Source organism: Gigantopelta aegis, chromosome 14 (assembly GCF_016097555.1).
Source record: "Gigantopelta aegis isolate Gae_Host chromosome 14, Gae_host_genome, whole genome shotgun sequence".
Classification (NCBI taxonomy): domain Eukaryota; kingdom Metazoa; phylum Mollusca; class Gastropoda; order Neomphalida; family Peltospiridae; genus Gigantopelta; species Gigantopelta aegis.
Window position 1 is genome coordinate 21,523,211 of NC_054712.1, and position 16,664 is coordinate 21,539,874.

The 16,664-nt window shown below is 36.3% G+C and overlaps 1 protein-coding gene and 1 long non-coding RNA gene across 2 annotated transcripts; one reads left to right on the plus strand and one right to left on the minus strand.

Moving 5' to 3' along the window:
- Nucleotides 1-570: 570 nt before the first annotated feature.
- Nucleotides 571-3,577, minus strand: LOC121388070. The gene is made up of 3 exons (XR_005959927.1): nt 3,479-3,577; nt 3,259-3,341; nt 571-852 (listed from the first exon to the last, which is right to left on the minus strand). It is a non-coding gene; the product is annotated as an uncharacterized LOC121388070 (long non-coding RNA).
- A 3,156-nt stretch (nt 3,578-6,733) lies between these two features.
- LOC121387989 (kelch repeat and BTB domain-containing protein 12-like) lies at nt 6,734-16,409 on the plus strand. The gene is made up of 2 exons (XM_041519178.1): nt 6,734-6,816; nt 14,650-16,409. Exon 2 carries the CDS (start codon nt 14,658-14,660, stop codon nt 15,606-15,608), a length of 951 nt encoding a protein of 316 aa, XP_041375112.1. The 5' UTR covers nt 6,734-6,816; nt 14,650-14,657; the 3' UTR covers nt 15,609-16,409.
- Nucleotides 16,410-16,664: the final 255 nt, after the last annotated feature.

Genomic DNA, 16,664 nt, shown 5'->3' on the forward strand with positions numbered 1-16,664 from the left:
TACAATCGATAGTGTGACGTCTGTAGTTAGACATAACAACCTACAATCGACAGTGTGACGTCTGTAGTTAGACATAACAACCTACAATCGACAGTGTGATGTCTGTAGTTAGAAATAACAACCTAACAACCTACAATCGACATTGTGTCGTCTGTAGTTAGACCTAACAACTTACAATCGACATCGTGTCGTCTGTAGTTAGACCCAAGAACCTACAATCGACAGTGTAACGTCTGTAGTTAGAAATAACAACCTACAATCCACAGTGTAACGTCTGTAGTTAGAAATAACAACCTACAATCCACAGCGTGACGTCTGTAGTTAGAAATAACAACCTACAATCCAGAGCGTGACGTCTTTGGTATCATGTACCTCACTGGTATTCTTTGTTTTTTATGTTAGAAAAAAAAGATAACTTTGTCATCTATGAAATTTTATTTGGTACAGTACAGCTCCTATGGTTCTTGTGGGCCCATTAGGCTATTTCTCGCTACAGGCCGTTCACCACGACTGGTACATCACAGGCCGTGGTATATACTATCCTGTCTATGGGATGGTGCATATAAAAGATCCCCCGCTGCTAATCGAAAAGAGTAGCCCATGAAGTAGCGACAGCGGATTTCCTCACTCAATATCTGTGTGGTCCTTAACCATATGTGTTGAGTGCGTCGTTAAATAAACCATTTGCTTCCTATGGTTCTTTTGTAGTGTGCAGGGAAAAACGAGAAATGTAAGAAAAACAGCGACTGCTGTGGCAACAGAAAGTGCAGACGACGAAACAATTCCAAAAGATGCGAATAGTGTCAGGACGATGCGTACTACAGCAGAACTTCACATCCACGCACGCGTTGTCTGGAACGTAAACAAATACTGTATTACTACTTACAGACTGTAATAAAGACTACGATCAAAACAGCCTCATGTTATCTCTCAGTTTAAAATGGGGTGGGTGGGGGTGGGGGATGTGTGGGTAAGTGCAGCTTCGCAAGCCACGGTACCATTCCGTGTAACTACTGCATTTTGTAGTACAGTGAAACCCCTCTAAACCGGACACCCTTGGAACCAAGACAAATGTCCGGGTTTTAGAGGGATCTGGTTTAGAAAGGTTAAATTATGTCCCGATTTTTAGAAAGAGACTCTGTAAAACGTCCACTTTCGAGGGAATTCCGGTTTACATAGGTAGTTATATACGGATTAATGATACCTTGGCTTGAGAACATGGGGTCCGTGGGGAACGTTTAGCTTCCCTAAGCGGGATGTAGCTCAGTGGTAGAGCGATGAGTAGCAGTTTCGATTGCCCTTGATGGACCAGTTTAATATCAGTCCCAACCACTACCCCACGACTGGTACACCAAAGGACGTGGCATGTACTTCCCATGCCTGTAGGACATTGCATATAAAAGATTCCTATTAGACTTTGAAAATGTTATATTGTTTTGGTGTATTACTGGCGTGTAAATGATTAAAGTCATCGTCAGTTTTCACGAGCCCACCCCCCCCCCCCCCACCGAAAAAAAAAAAAAAAAAAAAACCACAAAAAAAAGCACACACACAAAAAAAAAAAAAAAAAAAAAAAAGAAAAGAAAAGAAAAGAAAAGAAGCACTACCACCAAACCAAATCTTAAATTCTTTTTCAGGGCGAAAGAAGTTTAAAGTTCACATTTTCAGTTCCTAACTGTCTGAAAATGTTATGCTGTAAAAGTTACTTCAACTGACTTTCAAACCGAAGATTTAATGTTTTTATTTTGCCATTCACGACCGGCACGAATAAACAGGTAATCAAAGGTTCAACGTTGCATTTCAGTTAAAGGACCCCCCCCCCCAAACCCCCCCAAAACCCCCCACCCCTTCCCACAACTCCCCCCTCAAAAACCCACCCCACAAATTAAAAAAAACCAAACCCTCCAAAGAAAACACAAGCCCCCCCCCCCCAACAAACATACATACACAATTTTTTTTATTTATTAACAATTGTAATTGAATACATAATCTAGTTTGTAAACGATAACTGAATCTAAGCTTTGTGTTTAGTATCAACTACACAATAAGCACACTCGAAAGAAGAAAAAAGGAAAGGAAATGTTTTATTTAACGACGCACTCATCACATTTTATTTACGGTTATATGGCGTCGGATATATGGTTAAGGACCACACAGATATTGAGGGAGGAAACCCGCTGTCGCCAAGTCATGGGCAACTCTTTTCGATTAACATCAAGGGAAATTTTATATGCACCATCCCATAGACAGGATAGCACATACCACGGCCTTTGATGTACCAGTCGTGGTGCACTGGCTGGAGCGAGAAATCAAACGACGAACACTACCGATACCAGCCCTAACGTTCAGCCAGCGAACGTTTCGCTAACGTTCGCGAACTATTTGATTGGTTCCCGACGTGCCCATTTGGTTTAACATGAAACGCATAAACCAGTCTAGCGGACGTTTTTCTGCTCAGTCTGACTGAACGCAGCCCAGTCTAGACAAGACGCGCACAAGCTCTTGCAATAGACTTTTCATGCATATCAACATTTGCCTATTTATTAATAATGTTTCATTACGCATTATTTAATATAACACATAATATCAATGAAATAAAAATTGTCTACAGTACTTTAAGCATCTCGGTACAAGCGATTTGAAAAACAAGATAACATTACGTGAAAGCTTACGCATACATATCTGACACGGTGGGCATAGAGAATAATACATGAGTGGCCGTTAGATACCATTTATCTCACAACGAGTTGTTTTAAAATGTATCTAACGAGCGAAAGCGAGTTTGATGCGTTTTTAACAATCTAATTAAAATTAGCTCCACTGGTGTATAGGTAATAGCGTAACTTCTGGTGTTGTGTATATTCCCCCAATTGGCTCACCATACTTAAAAGTTGATACTTTTGATATTGTTGAAAATGAAATTTCCCAAATGACAGAACCAGGAAAATAGGTGATTTTAATACAAGAACTAGATGTTTGCCCGATTACACTACACTTGATGATCATAATACTATATATATTGATAATGTTGACATGGAAACCTTTTTAAATGATATAGCAAAGCTTGATACTTTAAATGTACCCAGGGACAGAGCAAGCCAGGATAAGGGTAAGGTTAACAGCCATGGTTTCAAACTTCTTGATTTGTGCAAACATAATAATATATATATCCTCAATGGTAGATGCGGAAAAGATAAAAATATAGCCGCAGTCACCAGTAAAGATTGTAGTTTGATTGATTATGTTATTGGTACTCACCACATGTTTAAATCTGTCATTGACTTTGAAGTGTGTAATTTTGACCCAATCTTTTCAGATATCCACTGTGCAGTTGTACTTACCTGTAAGATACAGACAGACCGTGACATACAAACTAAACATAACCAATGTGTAAATGACGAGTTGGAGTCAATTAATATCCGTAAATGGAACGCCAATAAAAGTGAAGAATTTATTAGCAATATCAAAATAAACTTACTTCAATCACTATCGGTAATTCTCGATGATGAATCTATCAGTATCCCAACACGTGTAAACCAAACAGTCGACACGCTGATCAAGCTATTTTTAGACTCAGCCAACTTAACATTCGGCCACGTGCCGACACGTAAAGATAGATCTGGCACTTCGCCAGATAATAAGCGACCCTGGGGCCTAATTCACTAAACTCTCGCAAATTTGCGATCTCGCAGTGCAATGTTAAAAGACTTGCAAAGAGGATGCTTTGTTGTCTAGCAGAGCCTAAGAGACCTTTGTGAATTAGGCCCCTGGTTCAGTAAACGGTGTAAGCTTCTACGAACAAAATATTTTGAGGCAAAAAAAATTTCCTCGAAACATAAAACTATAGCAAATAAAATGAATTTAACAAACGCAAGTAAATGTTATAAGAAATATATATATTTAAATCTTATTCTCATTACAAATTTAAAACAGAACAGAACATGATGCTATTAAAAACAAATGGCCCCAAAGAATTCTATAAAATATTTAAAGAGATAAAAAGCAGGACAGAAAGTGTACCACCGGTTGAAGACTTCTTTAATTATTTCAGCGAATTAAATAAGGACCTATCGGCTGATACAGTGCCCGACATAAATATTGATGATCTCGTAGACCAAGTAAGCAACGATGATATCATAAATGGAAGATTCAGCGAGGACGAAATACTAAAATCAATAAAACAACTAAAAAACAATAAAGCAGCAGGTGTAGATAAAATAATTAACGAATATATTAAATCGACAGCCCACTTATTGCTCCCATTCTGTGTTAAACTCTTTAATATATTTTTACACCATAGTGTGTATCCAGAAGAATGGCTGACTGGAATAATTATACCAATCTTTAAAAATAAAGGTAGTAGTTCATCCCCTATAAACTATCGACCAATTACATTACTATGTTGCTGTTCAAAGTTATTTACAACAGTATTAAATAACCGGTTAACTACTTTTATTGAAGAAAACGATTTTATGAGCGAAGCCCAGGCTGCTTTCCGCAGAGGTTATTCGATTATAGATCACTTATTTACACTTCATTCACTAATTGATATCCTAAAAAAAGGAAAAAGAAAATATATTGCGCATTTGTGGATTTAAAAAAAGCTTTCGATATGATCCCAAAAGCACATCTATGGCACAAGTTACTAGAAAATAACATAAATGGTAAATTCTTTAGAATCATATATCAAATGTATCAAGGTATAAAATCATTAATATTTGTAAATAACAAGAAATCACCATTATTCGCATGCCATAATGGTGTACGTCAAGATGAAAATTTATCCCCGATTTTATTTTCCCTATATCTAAATGATCTAGAAAACTATTTACTTAACCACGGTTGTGAAGGTGGTTCTTCCATCGCAGATAATAAAAATAACACACTAGACATTGGAATACATCTTATTTGCTTATTGTACGCTGACGATACCGCTTTACTAGCAACAAGTGCGGTCAATTTACAACACACGTTAAATATATTCGATCAATATAGTAATATTTGCAAACTTAAAATAAATACTACAAAAACAAAAGTCTTAATTTTTAATGGAAATTCTAAAGATTATAAATATACTTTTAAGATTGGAAAAACTACTCTCGAAAATGTCAAAAAATACAAATAGTTAGGTGCCATTTTTACTAAACTAAATAAATTCAAAAATACTAAGATTAGACTTAAACAACAGGCGACAAAGGCTATGTATTTCGTTCTGGCAAAAGTAAAAGATCGTCATCTATCAATAGAATGTAAACTCAAAATGTTTGACTCGATGGTTCTGCCAATATTATTATATGGATGCGAAATATGGGGATTCGAAAACAACGACATCTATAACTCTGTTCAAATCAATTTTATTAGACATATTCTCCCTGTGAAAAAAGCTACCCCAATTTGCATGTTATATGGTGAACTTGGTAGAATGCCAGTCGAGTTGACTGTCCACAAACGATTAATTTGTTATTGGGCACGAGTTATCTCGGGGAAACAATCTAAACTATCTCTATTATTATACAAATCAATGATGAGAGACCACATTAGCAATGGAACTAATTACATGTATAACGGGATTACTGCTGTTTAAAATATTTTAGATTATCTAGGAATGAGTAATATATAGCTATCACAAACCTTTCTATCGGTAAAATGGCTATCACAACAAATTAGCATACGACAAAACGACCAGTATTTACAAATATGGAAAAATAATATTTAAGAATCATCGAGAGGTAAAACCTACGAATATTTCAAAGACCAACAAATTTTTTTAAATTATCTTAATATTATTCCTAACAAATTATGGACTGTTATGATAAAATTTAGGACTTCTAACCATTATTTACCTGTTGAGACTGGACGTTGGAATACAGTTCTATTAGAAGATAGACTTTGTACTATTTGTGATGAAAACGACATAGGAGACGGATTTCATTATTTATTTGTATGTAGTTTTTTCAATAATACCCGGAAAGAATGTTTACGTCCATATTATTATATACGACCAAATATATATAAATTTAGAGAACTTATGAGCAGTAAAAGAATAAAAACACTAAAAAAATTAGCCAAATTCATGAATATAATTTTTCAAGTATTTAAACGCCCATAACAACAATACCCAACAACAACCAAAATTACCATACATTAACCAGTTAATGAAACTAAAGGTCAACATACAACTATACTTGATATATTTTAAATCGTATTACATTATTTTTATATCTTATTGTTATTTTATGAAAATTTAATTTTTATTATTATTTTATTTTATTTATACCTATATATTGTAATACGAATAATTATAAAGTACACAGTTGTAACTGAAATTTTCTGAATAATTATATTTTACAATATACCTCTACTCTGTTACATCACAGAATGCATCTATATGGTTAATACACATATCTCTATAATGTAATATCATGTATTTATATTATTAATACACATATCTTTATAATGTAATGTAATGTCATGTATTTGTATTTGTATTCATATATGTACCAAGCAATGTATTCCTATTATTTGTATCCTCCTGTTAACCATCTTGTCAAAATCAGAATATGTATGTTCCTCTTACGCCGTTGCATAACGGCCTGAGTATAATAAAGTTCTGTTCTGTTCTGGTTAATAACTATTTCCTGACCAGTAGAGCTAATTTTAATCAGATTGCGCTACACAGTAAACCGAATGACCATATTGGGAACCAGTCAAAATTGTTTGCCACGTTTAACGAAAAACGGCTGATTGAACGTAGGCTCGTTGTTGGTACATCTGTAGGGCTCGGTGAAAACTCTTTGTGGTATTTCATTGCTTAATGTAAGTATTATTTTAATGACATTTTGATATAAATACAGATACACAGTTGTAATGTCAAGTCATATAAACAGTATGTAAACGTGTACGCGTATATATTGCAGTCTAATCGATGTTGTAAACATGAAAGTGCTTGTGTTAATATCACTATAATTTACTTCCTGTTTCGACACTACTAACCTAGCCCGAGTACTCTGACTGTAAGAGAGCTAGACTGACATTTGAAAGGTTATAAGGTCAGAGTACTCGGGCTACTACTAACCATGGTATGACGATTTGCGGTGCTTAATGGTATTGCAGAGGGAAATATATACCTAATACTAACATGTTTCAAGGTCAGTGATCGATTCAGAAAATATATTGGCGGGGGGGGGGGGGGATGACATGAGGCGGAATGCCAAGGGAACTTTGGGGAAGGTTTGAAGGGAGATGAAAATTAATATATAATAAAATTATAATTCGCAAAATTTAGGGGGGGGGGGGTGCTGCCTCCCCTAGATCCGCCTCTGAAGGTAAACGTAATTTTATTAATGAATTATCCACCACATTGGTGATTATCATGCTCTGCTCTCTATATGTATTTACATTCAAACACGGTAATAACAGGCGTTACAGTACGTTTTTACACACACACCCATTCCCACCCCACCCCTCCCCAGTTTAAGGGCGATCTAAATACGGATTAGCCCGAGTACTCTGACGGTAAGAGAGCTAGAGGTAGGTCCTACTCGAGTCCAAATTATTAGACTCAAGTACTCGAATAAGGATGAGACTAAGGAATAAAGTAAAATAGCATTATCCATCTTAATTCCAGCGCTGAACATCGATGCCATATCATGCCATTGTATTGCATTCCACACTTTCGACTTTTATTTTCCCTCCATATCTCATAGACCTATAATATAACCGGCGGCAAGCAAATATGGCACAATCACTGTAGGGGAACGGATTTGTACATATAATGTTTATACATTGAATGTGGAACTACTGTCTAGCGAGATATCGGGTTGTCTATTCGGCAACGTGAGAGGTAGGTTAGGGTAGTAAAAATATTTCATTTTACAACTGTTTCTTACCATTTGACGCTAGTTAACATTTCTTCGTTAGGCCTGTATTCTTTGTTCATCATAATGTCTGCAGCCACACACGAAAATATTCATTAAAAATTACTAAAAATGAGTATTTATGCACATATAGAACAAAGACGCAGAGTTAATATGTAGGCCTATTCCTAAATGAGATTAAACAAACACTTTTTATGTATGACATTAGTGTTTATTGATATGAACGAACATTAGCATGTCGCACCGAACACGCTTTTTTGTGTAGGTAGTTTTCTCAAACAAAACCTAATCTGTATAGACTGTTCTGATTTGACTGTATAGCTGTTGCAAAAGGACTATCTGTCATTTAATACAAAATTAAAATAAAGTCCACTTGTTTATTACATTAGGGTATATTAACCAATGAAGTGCATCACAATCAGTGATTTAGATAATTACAGATTGCTGGCGGGTAAAATTAGTACCGTATCAAAAGATCAAAAGATCAAAAGATTCCTTGCTAGAAATGGAAAACAAAGGTTGCCGATTTCCTTTCTAAGACTGTAAGTAAACATTACCAAATGTGTGACAGACATCCAATAGCTGGTGATTAATATGGGCCTAATTCACAAAGGTCTCTTAGGCTCTGCTAGACAACAAAGCATCCTCGTTGCAAGTATTTTAGCATTCCACTGCGAGATCGCAAAGTTGCGAGAGTTTAGTGAATTAGGTCCCAGGGGCCTAATTCACAAAGGTCTCTTAGGCTCTGCTAGACAACAAAGCATCCTCTTTGTAAGTCTTTTAGTACTGAACTGCGAGATCGCAAAGTTGCGAGAGTTTAGTGAATTAGGCCCCAGGTGCACCCTGTACACGTAGGCCTATCTGTATTCGAAGACTATTCTGGACTGCAACAATCGACTGATATTTTGTTGTATATTCAATTATATATTTTTGTAGTCATCTTTCATTTATATATCTCTTTTATATAGTAGAGATCGAATTTTTTGGTATATGTTAAATGACAATAACATTGTCATGTATTAAAACAGTAAACTCTAATATTGTGGGAATTTATATAATTTAACATTATACACAAATTTTAACTTGGTATACTTATATACAAATATATTACACTGATTTATTAATATACAATAATTTTGTGTCAAGTGCCTGTGATTTTTGTGCATCTTGAATGTTCATGCACTGCTTTCGAGATTTTATTTAAAGCATTGGTATTGATATAGTTATTAGTAATCTTTGTATACATTTCACATGTATATATTTATTTATAAACACTGAATCTGTTGATATGTAAATTTATTGTATTAATTGTATGATTATGAATTTTAAACAGTTAGAGAAGAAGAAAAAAACCCGTTGTTAGAGACTCAAGTCCAGACTCTAAACGTGTAATAAGCACGGAGCCTAGTCATGCAGGTGTTTGTAATACCTGATATACATTAATACCTGATATACGTATTTCATAATTCTAAAAACTCTCGTACCTACGAAAAGTAACGGTTATGGAGCCAAGCTCCGTTCTACTTTTAGACTATATTTCTCCTTTTAAACGGTAGAGACTAGTGTAAATGAATATTCTAAACAACGAAATGTAAGTAGTGCTTATATCGAATTATCAAAAACGGCTCTAATAGTATAACATGCGTCGTAGTGTTTAAAAACTAGGATTTGTTTACGGTCAAAGTTGCTTTTTGAGTGTCGGCCATTCTATTCCTGCAACGACAAAAAAATGTCTCAGGTGTCAAATATAAATGATAATTATTACAGTAAACACATAATCGTGCCATTCTATAATATACTGTTACAAAAATATTTAAATAATTATTTAACAGCTGAGAGGTACTTTTAAATCTTGTTACAGGAATAAACAAAATCCAACATACCTATACAAAATTATTACAACAACCTATATAGACATAGACTCGTAAACGATGTGTAATTTAATTAATTAAAAATAAGTGTTGATATTTATTGTAAGATTGATAGAATTTTCTAAAACTTACAAGTATTGAGATTGTTTTTGCACACGTATGACAAAGTTACAACAAAATAATAAGTTCTATGTTGATCACGATTTAATCGGTGATACTTGTATCTTGTGCATTCAGTTATGATGATTGAAAACCTAAAAAGACAACTTATATCAATCGTATTTAAACATTTTGGAAAATGATAACACAGAATAAAAGCCTAACGAAGAAAGGGTAACTAGCAACAAATCGTAAGAAACAGTTGTAAAATGAATTATTTTTACTACCTACCTCTCACGTTGCCGAATAGACAACCCGATCTCTCGCTAGGCAGTAGTTCCCGATGTAAAAAACAATGTATATACAAATCCGTTCTCCTACAGTGAAAATGACGTAAAACAAATATAATTAACTGACAGTGCTGTTCCTTGCACGGGTAATCGAGTCCTGTGAATGGACTCGAGCCTGGCTGGACTCTGCCCTTGCCCGAGTACTCGTGCAGACCCTAACTAGAGGGACATGTTGACAGTTATAATGCTATCTAGTTATAACGCTCTCTCTCTCTCTCTCTCTCTCTCTCTCTCTCTCTCTCTCTCTCTCTCTCTCTCTCTCTCTCTCTCTCTCTCTCGTTAGGGAGCGTTATAACTGTCCAAATGCCCGTCTATAGTCCGTCCCACCCTCCTACAAAATTGTTTTTGTAAATAAATTCAGTTTTGTTTGACGTAAGAAGAAATGACAAAACAATACTATTTCTGTGTGCACTTTAGAAAACAATCGACTCAGAAATAAATAACTAGTAGTAAATTCCACCCCAGCATGAAAAAAGGCATTCCCTTTGGGACATACTATAGCTTTCTTACTGTCAGAGTACTCTGGCTAAATAAGGATTTGATTTTTATTTTTTTCTCTCTCCGATAATTTACGAGTCTATCTCATAATTATTCATGTTATTAGAAACCGTTTCAATACGACCAGAGTTGATTATAAGTATTGAAAATTGTTTCCTGACACTTTTGGTGTGTGTGTGTGTGTGTGTGTGTGTGTGTGTGTGACTTCACACTTAATATTTACATTAGTTTGAAACACACTATAGTGATGCTTTTGTTATGCAAATAGCCATAGTTATTTATAGGAGATCGAACCTGTATTCGAAACATACAGAGATTCTTGTAAAATGGAAATAAGTCAACTTCGTGCATTTTAGATGATTAATTGTATATAAAACCTGTCGGGGTTTGGGTTTGTTTTCAGGCAAATATAAAGAAAAAGGATGATTGAATAGGAATTAAACGTAACATTTGCAAAACATTTAGGGTCTAAACAACTGAACAGGACTATAGTAAATAAAAGTTATTGGCGGTACTAGTAGTGTGGCAAACGGCTGCATACTGTTTCAAGGAGTTCCCCATGTTATCGTGGAAAGTCGAAAAAAAAGGGTTCACGATTCACCTCAGTGGTCAAGTATGTAGTAATGTTTATCAAACATGTAACAAATATTAACCAGAGGTGCAGAAAGTACTCACCCGCTCGCCAAATGCGAGTAACAATTCTGACGGACGAGTTAAAAAATGCAAGTACCAGTCCAACGGACATCTCTCTTTTTCCGACTAATAGACGATGAAAATAGAGCCGGTCAAAGGTTAATACTTCCCAGAAATTGCTTGTTTATGTTGAAAGTATGTTGCCGCTTTCTTTTGAATAGATTGTTCTTATAAATACTTGCTGGATGTCACTTGAATATTGTAAATCTATATGAAAGAAATGTGAAAACATTTATATCAGAATATTTTTAAAATGTATTGATTTGTCAGTCAAGGTATGGGGCTTGATTTCGTTTGCCACGTGATGTTTATAAGTTACCAAAGGTACTTATTAATATATAGTTTGAAGTGGAGACGGTGTATATTATAATATTGTTAAACAGTAATATTGTTCTATAGGCTGGCGGACTAGTAGAAATTCTCGCGGGCTAGTAAAGTTCAGTTGGTTCTGGTCCGGCGGGCTAGTGAAATAATTGCTTTAACGAGATTGGCACTGCTGATCCGATTATTAATATCAAATGGGAAGATGTCTTAGATAGATAAGTTTAAACAAAAATATAAAATATATTTTTTATATATTACAAATCATTAAAGAACAGTTTCATTGCACTTGAGACTCGTAAATGTTTTTGGGGTTTTGGAGGTTGTTTTTGTGTTGTTGTTGTTTAACGACACGACTAGAGTGCATTGATTTATTGATCACCGGCTACTGGATCGTAAATGTGTTACTTGTAATTTAATTGAAGATGAATTTCATTGTATACTTGTTTGTCCTATGAACATTTATGTATCTTATCAGACATTATATTCCGAAATATTATAAAAATAAACCTAGCATCTTCAAATTTATAGAACTGTTAAAAATGAAAGAATAGTGAGACAGTTAGTATTAGTGTTGTTTAAAAGCCTTAAAAAAAACAAAATGTAAATTTGTACCCACATATACCTATATATTTTATTTATCTATTATATACATATGATATATAAACTGGACACCTAAAGGACTGATATTTAAAAATGGACAGTGGAAAACATCCGGTTTTGAGGGAATTCCGGTTTACATAAGGTCCAGTGTAGAGGGGTTTCACTCTATATGCATCAGGTCAGTACACATGGAGTCTCCTAACCTTAAGAAAGTAATTTGTTCCAAAGCAAATCGTCTCATTAAATTTGTTTTTAAGTTAACGAAAGAGAATGGCTGCAGTAATGTTGGTAGCAGAAGAAACCTGTTTCCAGTTGCAAAACTGACAAATGTCATTCCAACTACTAGTGTTTCAGTTTCACCGCCAGAAATGTTCTAATAAGTGTAAAATATGGCAAAGCTAATTACTGAAAGTGTCACACCAACAACGGCTGTAAGTGATCAACCAAAAATAATATGTAATAAGTACTGGACATTAAAGGACTAGATACCACCACGTCCAGTACTGGACCAATAGAATTTAAAAATGGACAGTTTGGAAGCACATCCGGTTTTGAGGGGATCTAGAAATACAGAAGGTCCAGTGTAGAGGGGTTTCACTCTATATGCATCAGTGGTCAGTACACACGTCTGTTTGTCCTCACTTCTAAGAAGGTTATTTGTTCCAAAGCAAGGTTGTCTCATTAAATTTGTTTTTATGATAACAAAAGAGAATGGCTGCATTTATGTTGGTAGCAGAAGAAACCTGTTTCCAGCTGCAAAAACTGACATATGTCATTCCAACTACTGTTTCAGTTTCACCGCCACAAATGTTCTAACAAAATGTTGCAAAGCTAAATACCAGAAAGTTCACAATCCAACTGCCGTAATTGATCAACCAAAAATAAATGTACTAAGTACTACTTAAAGTACCAGTAGACCTGATGTCAGTCAGATTGGCTTCATTACGTACTGTCATAGCCCAACAATCACACCTCTGTTCCACTGGTAGACCAGTAGACCTGATGTCAGTCAGATTGGCTTTAATACGTACTGTCATAGCCCAACATTCACACCTCTGTTACTACTGGTAGACCAGTAGACCTGGTTGTCAGATCAGATGATGGCTTCAATTCATACTGCCATAGCCCAACAGTCACACCTCTGTTACTACTGGAAGACCAGTAGACCTGATTTCAATCAGATTGGCTTCAATACGTACTCTCGTAGCCGAGCAATCTCACATCTGTTACCACTGGTAGACCAGTAGACCTGATGTCAGTCAGATTGGCTTCATTACGTACTGTCATAGCCCAACGATCACACCTCTGTTACTACTGGTAGACCAGTAGACCTGATGTCAATCAGATTGGCTTCAGTACGTACTGTCATAGCCCAACAGTCACACCTCTGTTACTACTGGTAGACCAGTAGACCTGATGTCAATCAGAATGGCTTCAATACGTACTGTCATAGCCCAACAATCACACCTCTGTTATTACTGGTAGACTAGTAGACCTGGTATCAGTCAGAATGGCTTCAATACACACTGTCATAGCCCAGCAATCACACCTCTGTTACTATTGGTAGACCAGTAGACTTGGTATCAGTCAGAATGGCTTCAATACGCACTGTCATAGCCCAGCAATCATACATCTGTTACTACTGGTAGACCAGTAGACCTGGTATCAGTCAGAATGGCTTCATTACTTACTGTCATAGCCCAACAATCACACCTCTGTTATTACTGGTAGACTAGTAGACCTGGTATCAGTCAGAATGGCTTCAATACGTACTGTCATAGCCCAACAATCACACCTCTGTTACTACTGGTAGACCAGTAGACCTGATATCAGTCAGAATGGCTTCAATACACACTGTCATAGCCCAGCAATCACACCTCTGTTACTATTGGTAGACCAGTAGACTTGGTATCAGTCAGAATGGCTTCATTGCATACTGTCATAGCCCAACAGTCACACCTCTGTTACTACTGGTAGACCAGTAGACCTGATTTCAATCAGATTGGCTTCAATACGTACTCTCGTAGCCGAGCAATCTCACCTCTGTTACTACTGGTAGACCAGTAGACCTGATGTCAATCAGATTGGCTTCAATACGTACTGTCGTAGCCCAACAATCACACCTCTCTTTTTTGGCACAACCTTTTATATTTGCCTATTGCTCCCACCCACCCCCACCCCCCCACCCCCCCATGACACGTGTATTGACGCGCGGGAATTAACACTCATAGACTGTGGGATCCTCCCCTAATGTGTGCGCCGCCTTCCCCCACCCATCCCAATTTATAATAATGTCTAAACCAGTATGAATACTTGTCTTTCGTTATCTAATTTCAGCTGATGAAATGGAGGGAGTACAAAAAACGTTTCTTAAACAGATCTACGAAAGACTTATTCAAGGCGACCACAATGACGTAAAGCTTGTTTTTCAAGGTGGTTCCTCGACAGGGAGTAAAATATGTCTGACAGCACTTTCGTCCTTCTTTGAAGTTATGTTGTTGTCTGACATGTTGGAGAAGAACACTGGAGTGGTCACGTTGCCGACAGTGTCTAAACAAACGTTTGACGATGTTCTGAAATTTCACTTTCTTGGTGAGGACATCATCAACGACATCAACTGTTTTCTGCTGTTTGATGTCGCTGAGATGATGCAGCTGGATGACCTCAAAGGCGTATGTCTCGATTATCTGAATAAAAGTCTAACCACAGAAAACTGCATTCAAAGGTGGAGATCATTAAAGAAATTTGGCTTAGAAGATCTTGCTACAAAAGCTGTTCAGCACATAGTCAAGAACATGGAGAAATTTTCAGAGAAGGGATCGATCATGGATCTGACAAAAGATGAATATCTCCAAGTGTTGTCTCAGGATGCTTTGTCACAGAAAGAAGAGGACGTTCTTCGTTATGTCCAGATGTGGTCGATGAAAAACAATTCTTCAGTTGAAACTATGGTCGATATGTTCGAACAAATCAGATTTGAGCACGTCAGCATCGACTATTTGATTGATAACGTTGATTTTACAAGCTTTGTTAAGGAATACGATGTATTACAACAAGTGGTCCAGAAGGGACTCAAAAGCCACCATTACTACTATAAGGAAGTGAACCTTTTCCTTGACAACAGATTTTCAGGACAAATGGTTGATGCTGTGTTCATCATTAACGACTCTGAGGCTCCGACTGTCGCCTGTTTAACTGACAACAGTTGGTATGAATTAGAGGCATCTGGTCATTCGCCAGGTCATGGTTTTCAGCTGCTATTTTGGGAAAATCAATTTACATTAGTGGGGGCTTGACAGCTAGAAAATCAACAGCTGTATATAACGTAATAGGAAAGAAATGGGTTAGAGGTCCAGAGCTCAAGCAACAACGCTGTCAACACTGTATGGCTGTCCAAGATGACACACTGTACGTGATTGGAGGAATCAACAGTAACACTATAGAACAGCTAGAGCTGGGACAATATGAGTGGCAGGTGGTTGGGAATCTGAGATGTAAACGACTATGTCCATGTGCTGAATCTGTTGGAGAAAATATTCTGGTGATGGGTGGATTATTGAATACAAGTACAAAAGATCTGATGCAATGCTTCAACACAAAAACACACGCTGTCTGCACACTCGACATAAATTTGATCGGTGGGGTACCGATTCGGTCATATTTGGACATACCAAACCTGTATTTAGTACACGGCGACGGTGCTGTTGACGTCATTGATTTCGCAGACTCAAACACACCAACATTAACAGCTGAACGTGTTGCACAATATGATAAATTCGGATTGCATTTTGGAATTGTAGTCCGAGGTGGCAGCATCATCGTTATTTCCCAAAACGGTCTGGAGAAGCTCAACATCAAGGATGGTTCCAAAGAATCCCTCAATTTCGATACTACACGGTCGCTTGATAGCTTCTTTTGTACTGTACACATGCGGATACCACGCTTCTGTTTGCAGTAAAATGACACTAAACACGAACCAAAAACCCCCGTTATGTTCGGTTTGGTGTTCTGATATCAGTTATACCTAATATTAGTAATTGTACATTGTTAGTAATACTTGTTGTTGATTTGTTTTATGAAAATTACTTTATTTGTTTTACAAATATCATTTTTGCTTTTTAATACACCATTTATATGGCTATAATTATGATCTATTATTAATATTTGAAGTGTTTAATATAGTGTGTTGTGAAAGAGAAATCTAAGTTTAGTATATTATGACGAAGCAGTTCATATCTTTCACAACGTCGACACAAATACACCAACACAGTGCTTCTAGAATTTTTACAAAATTCATTAGGCATGGGATCAGTGATGTTTATCATTTACTAGCCACAATTAAAAATTGACTA

Bases quoted from the DNA above. Each gene is read 5' to 3' on its own strand.
- LOC121387989 (XM_041519178.1), top strand. From the start codon at position 14,658: ATGGAGGGAGTACAAAAAACGTTTCTTAAACAGATCTACGAAAGACTT.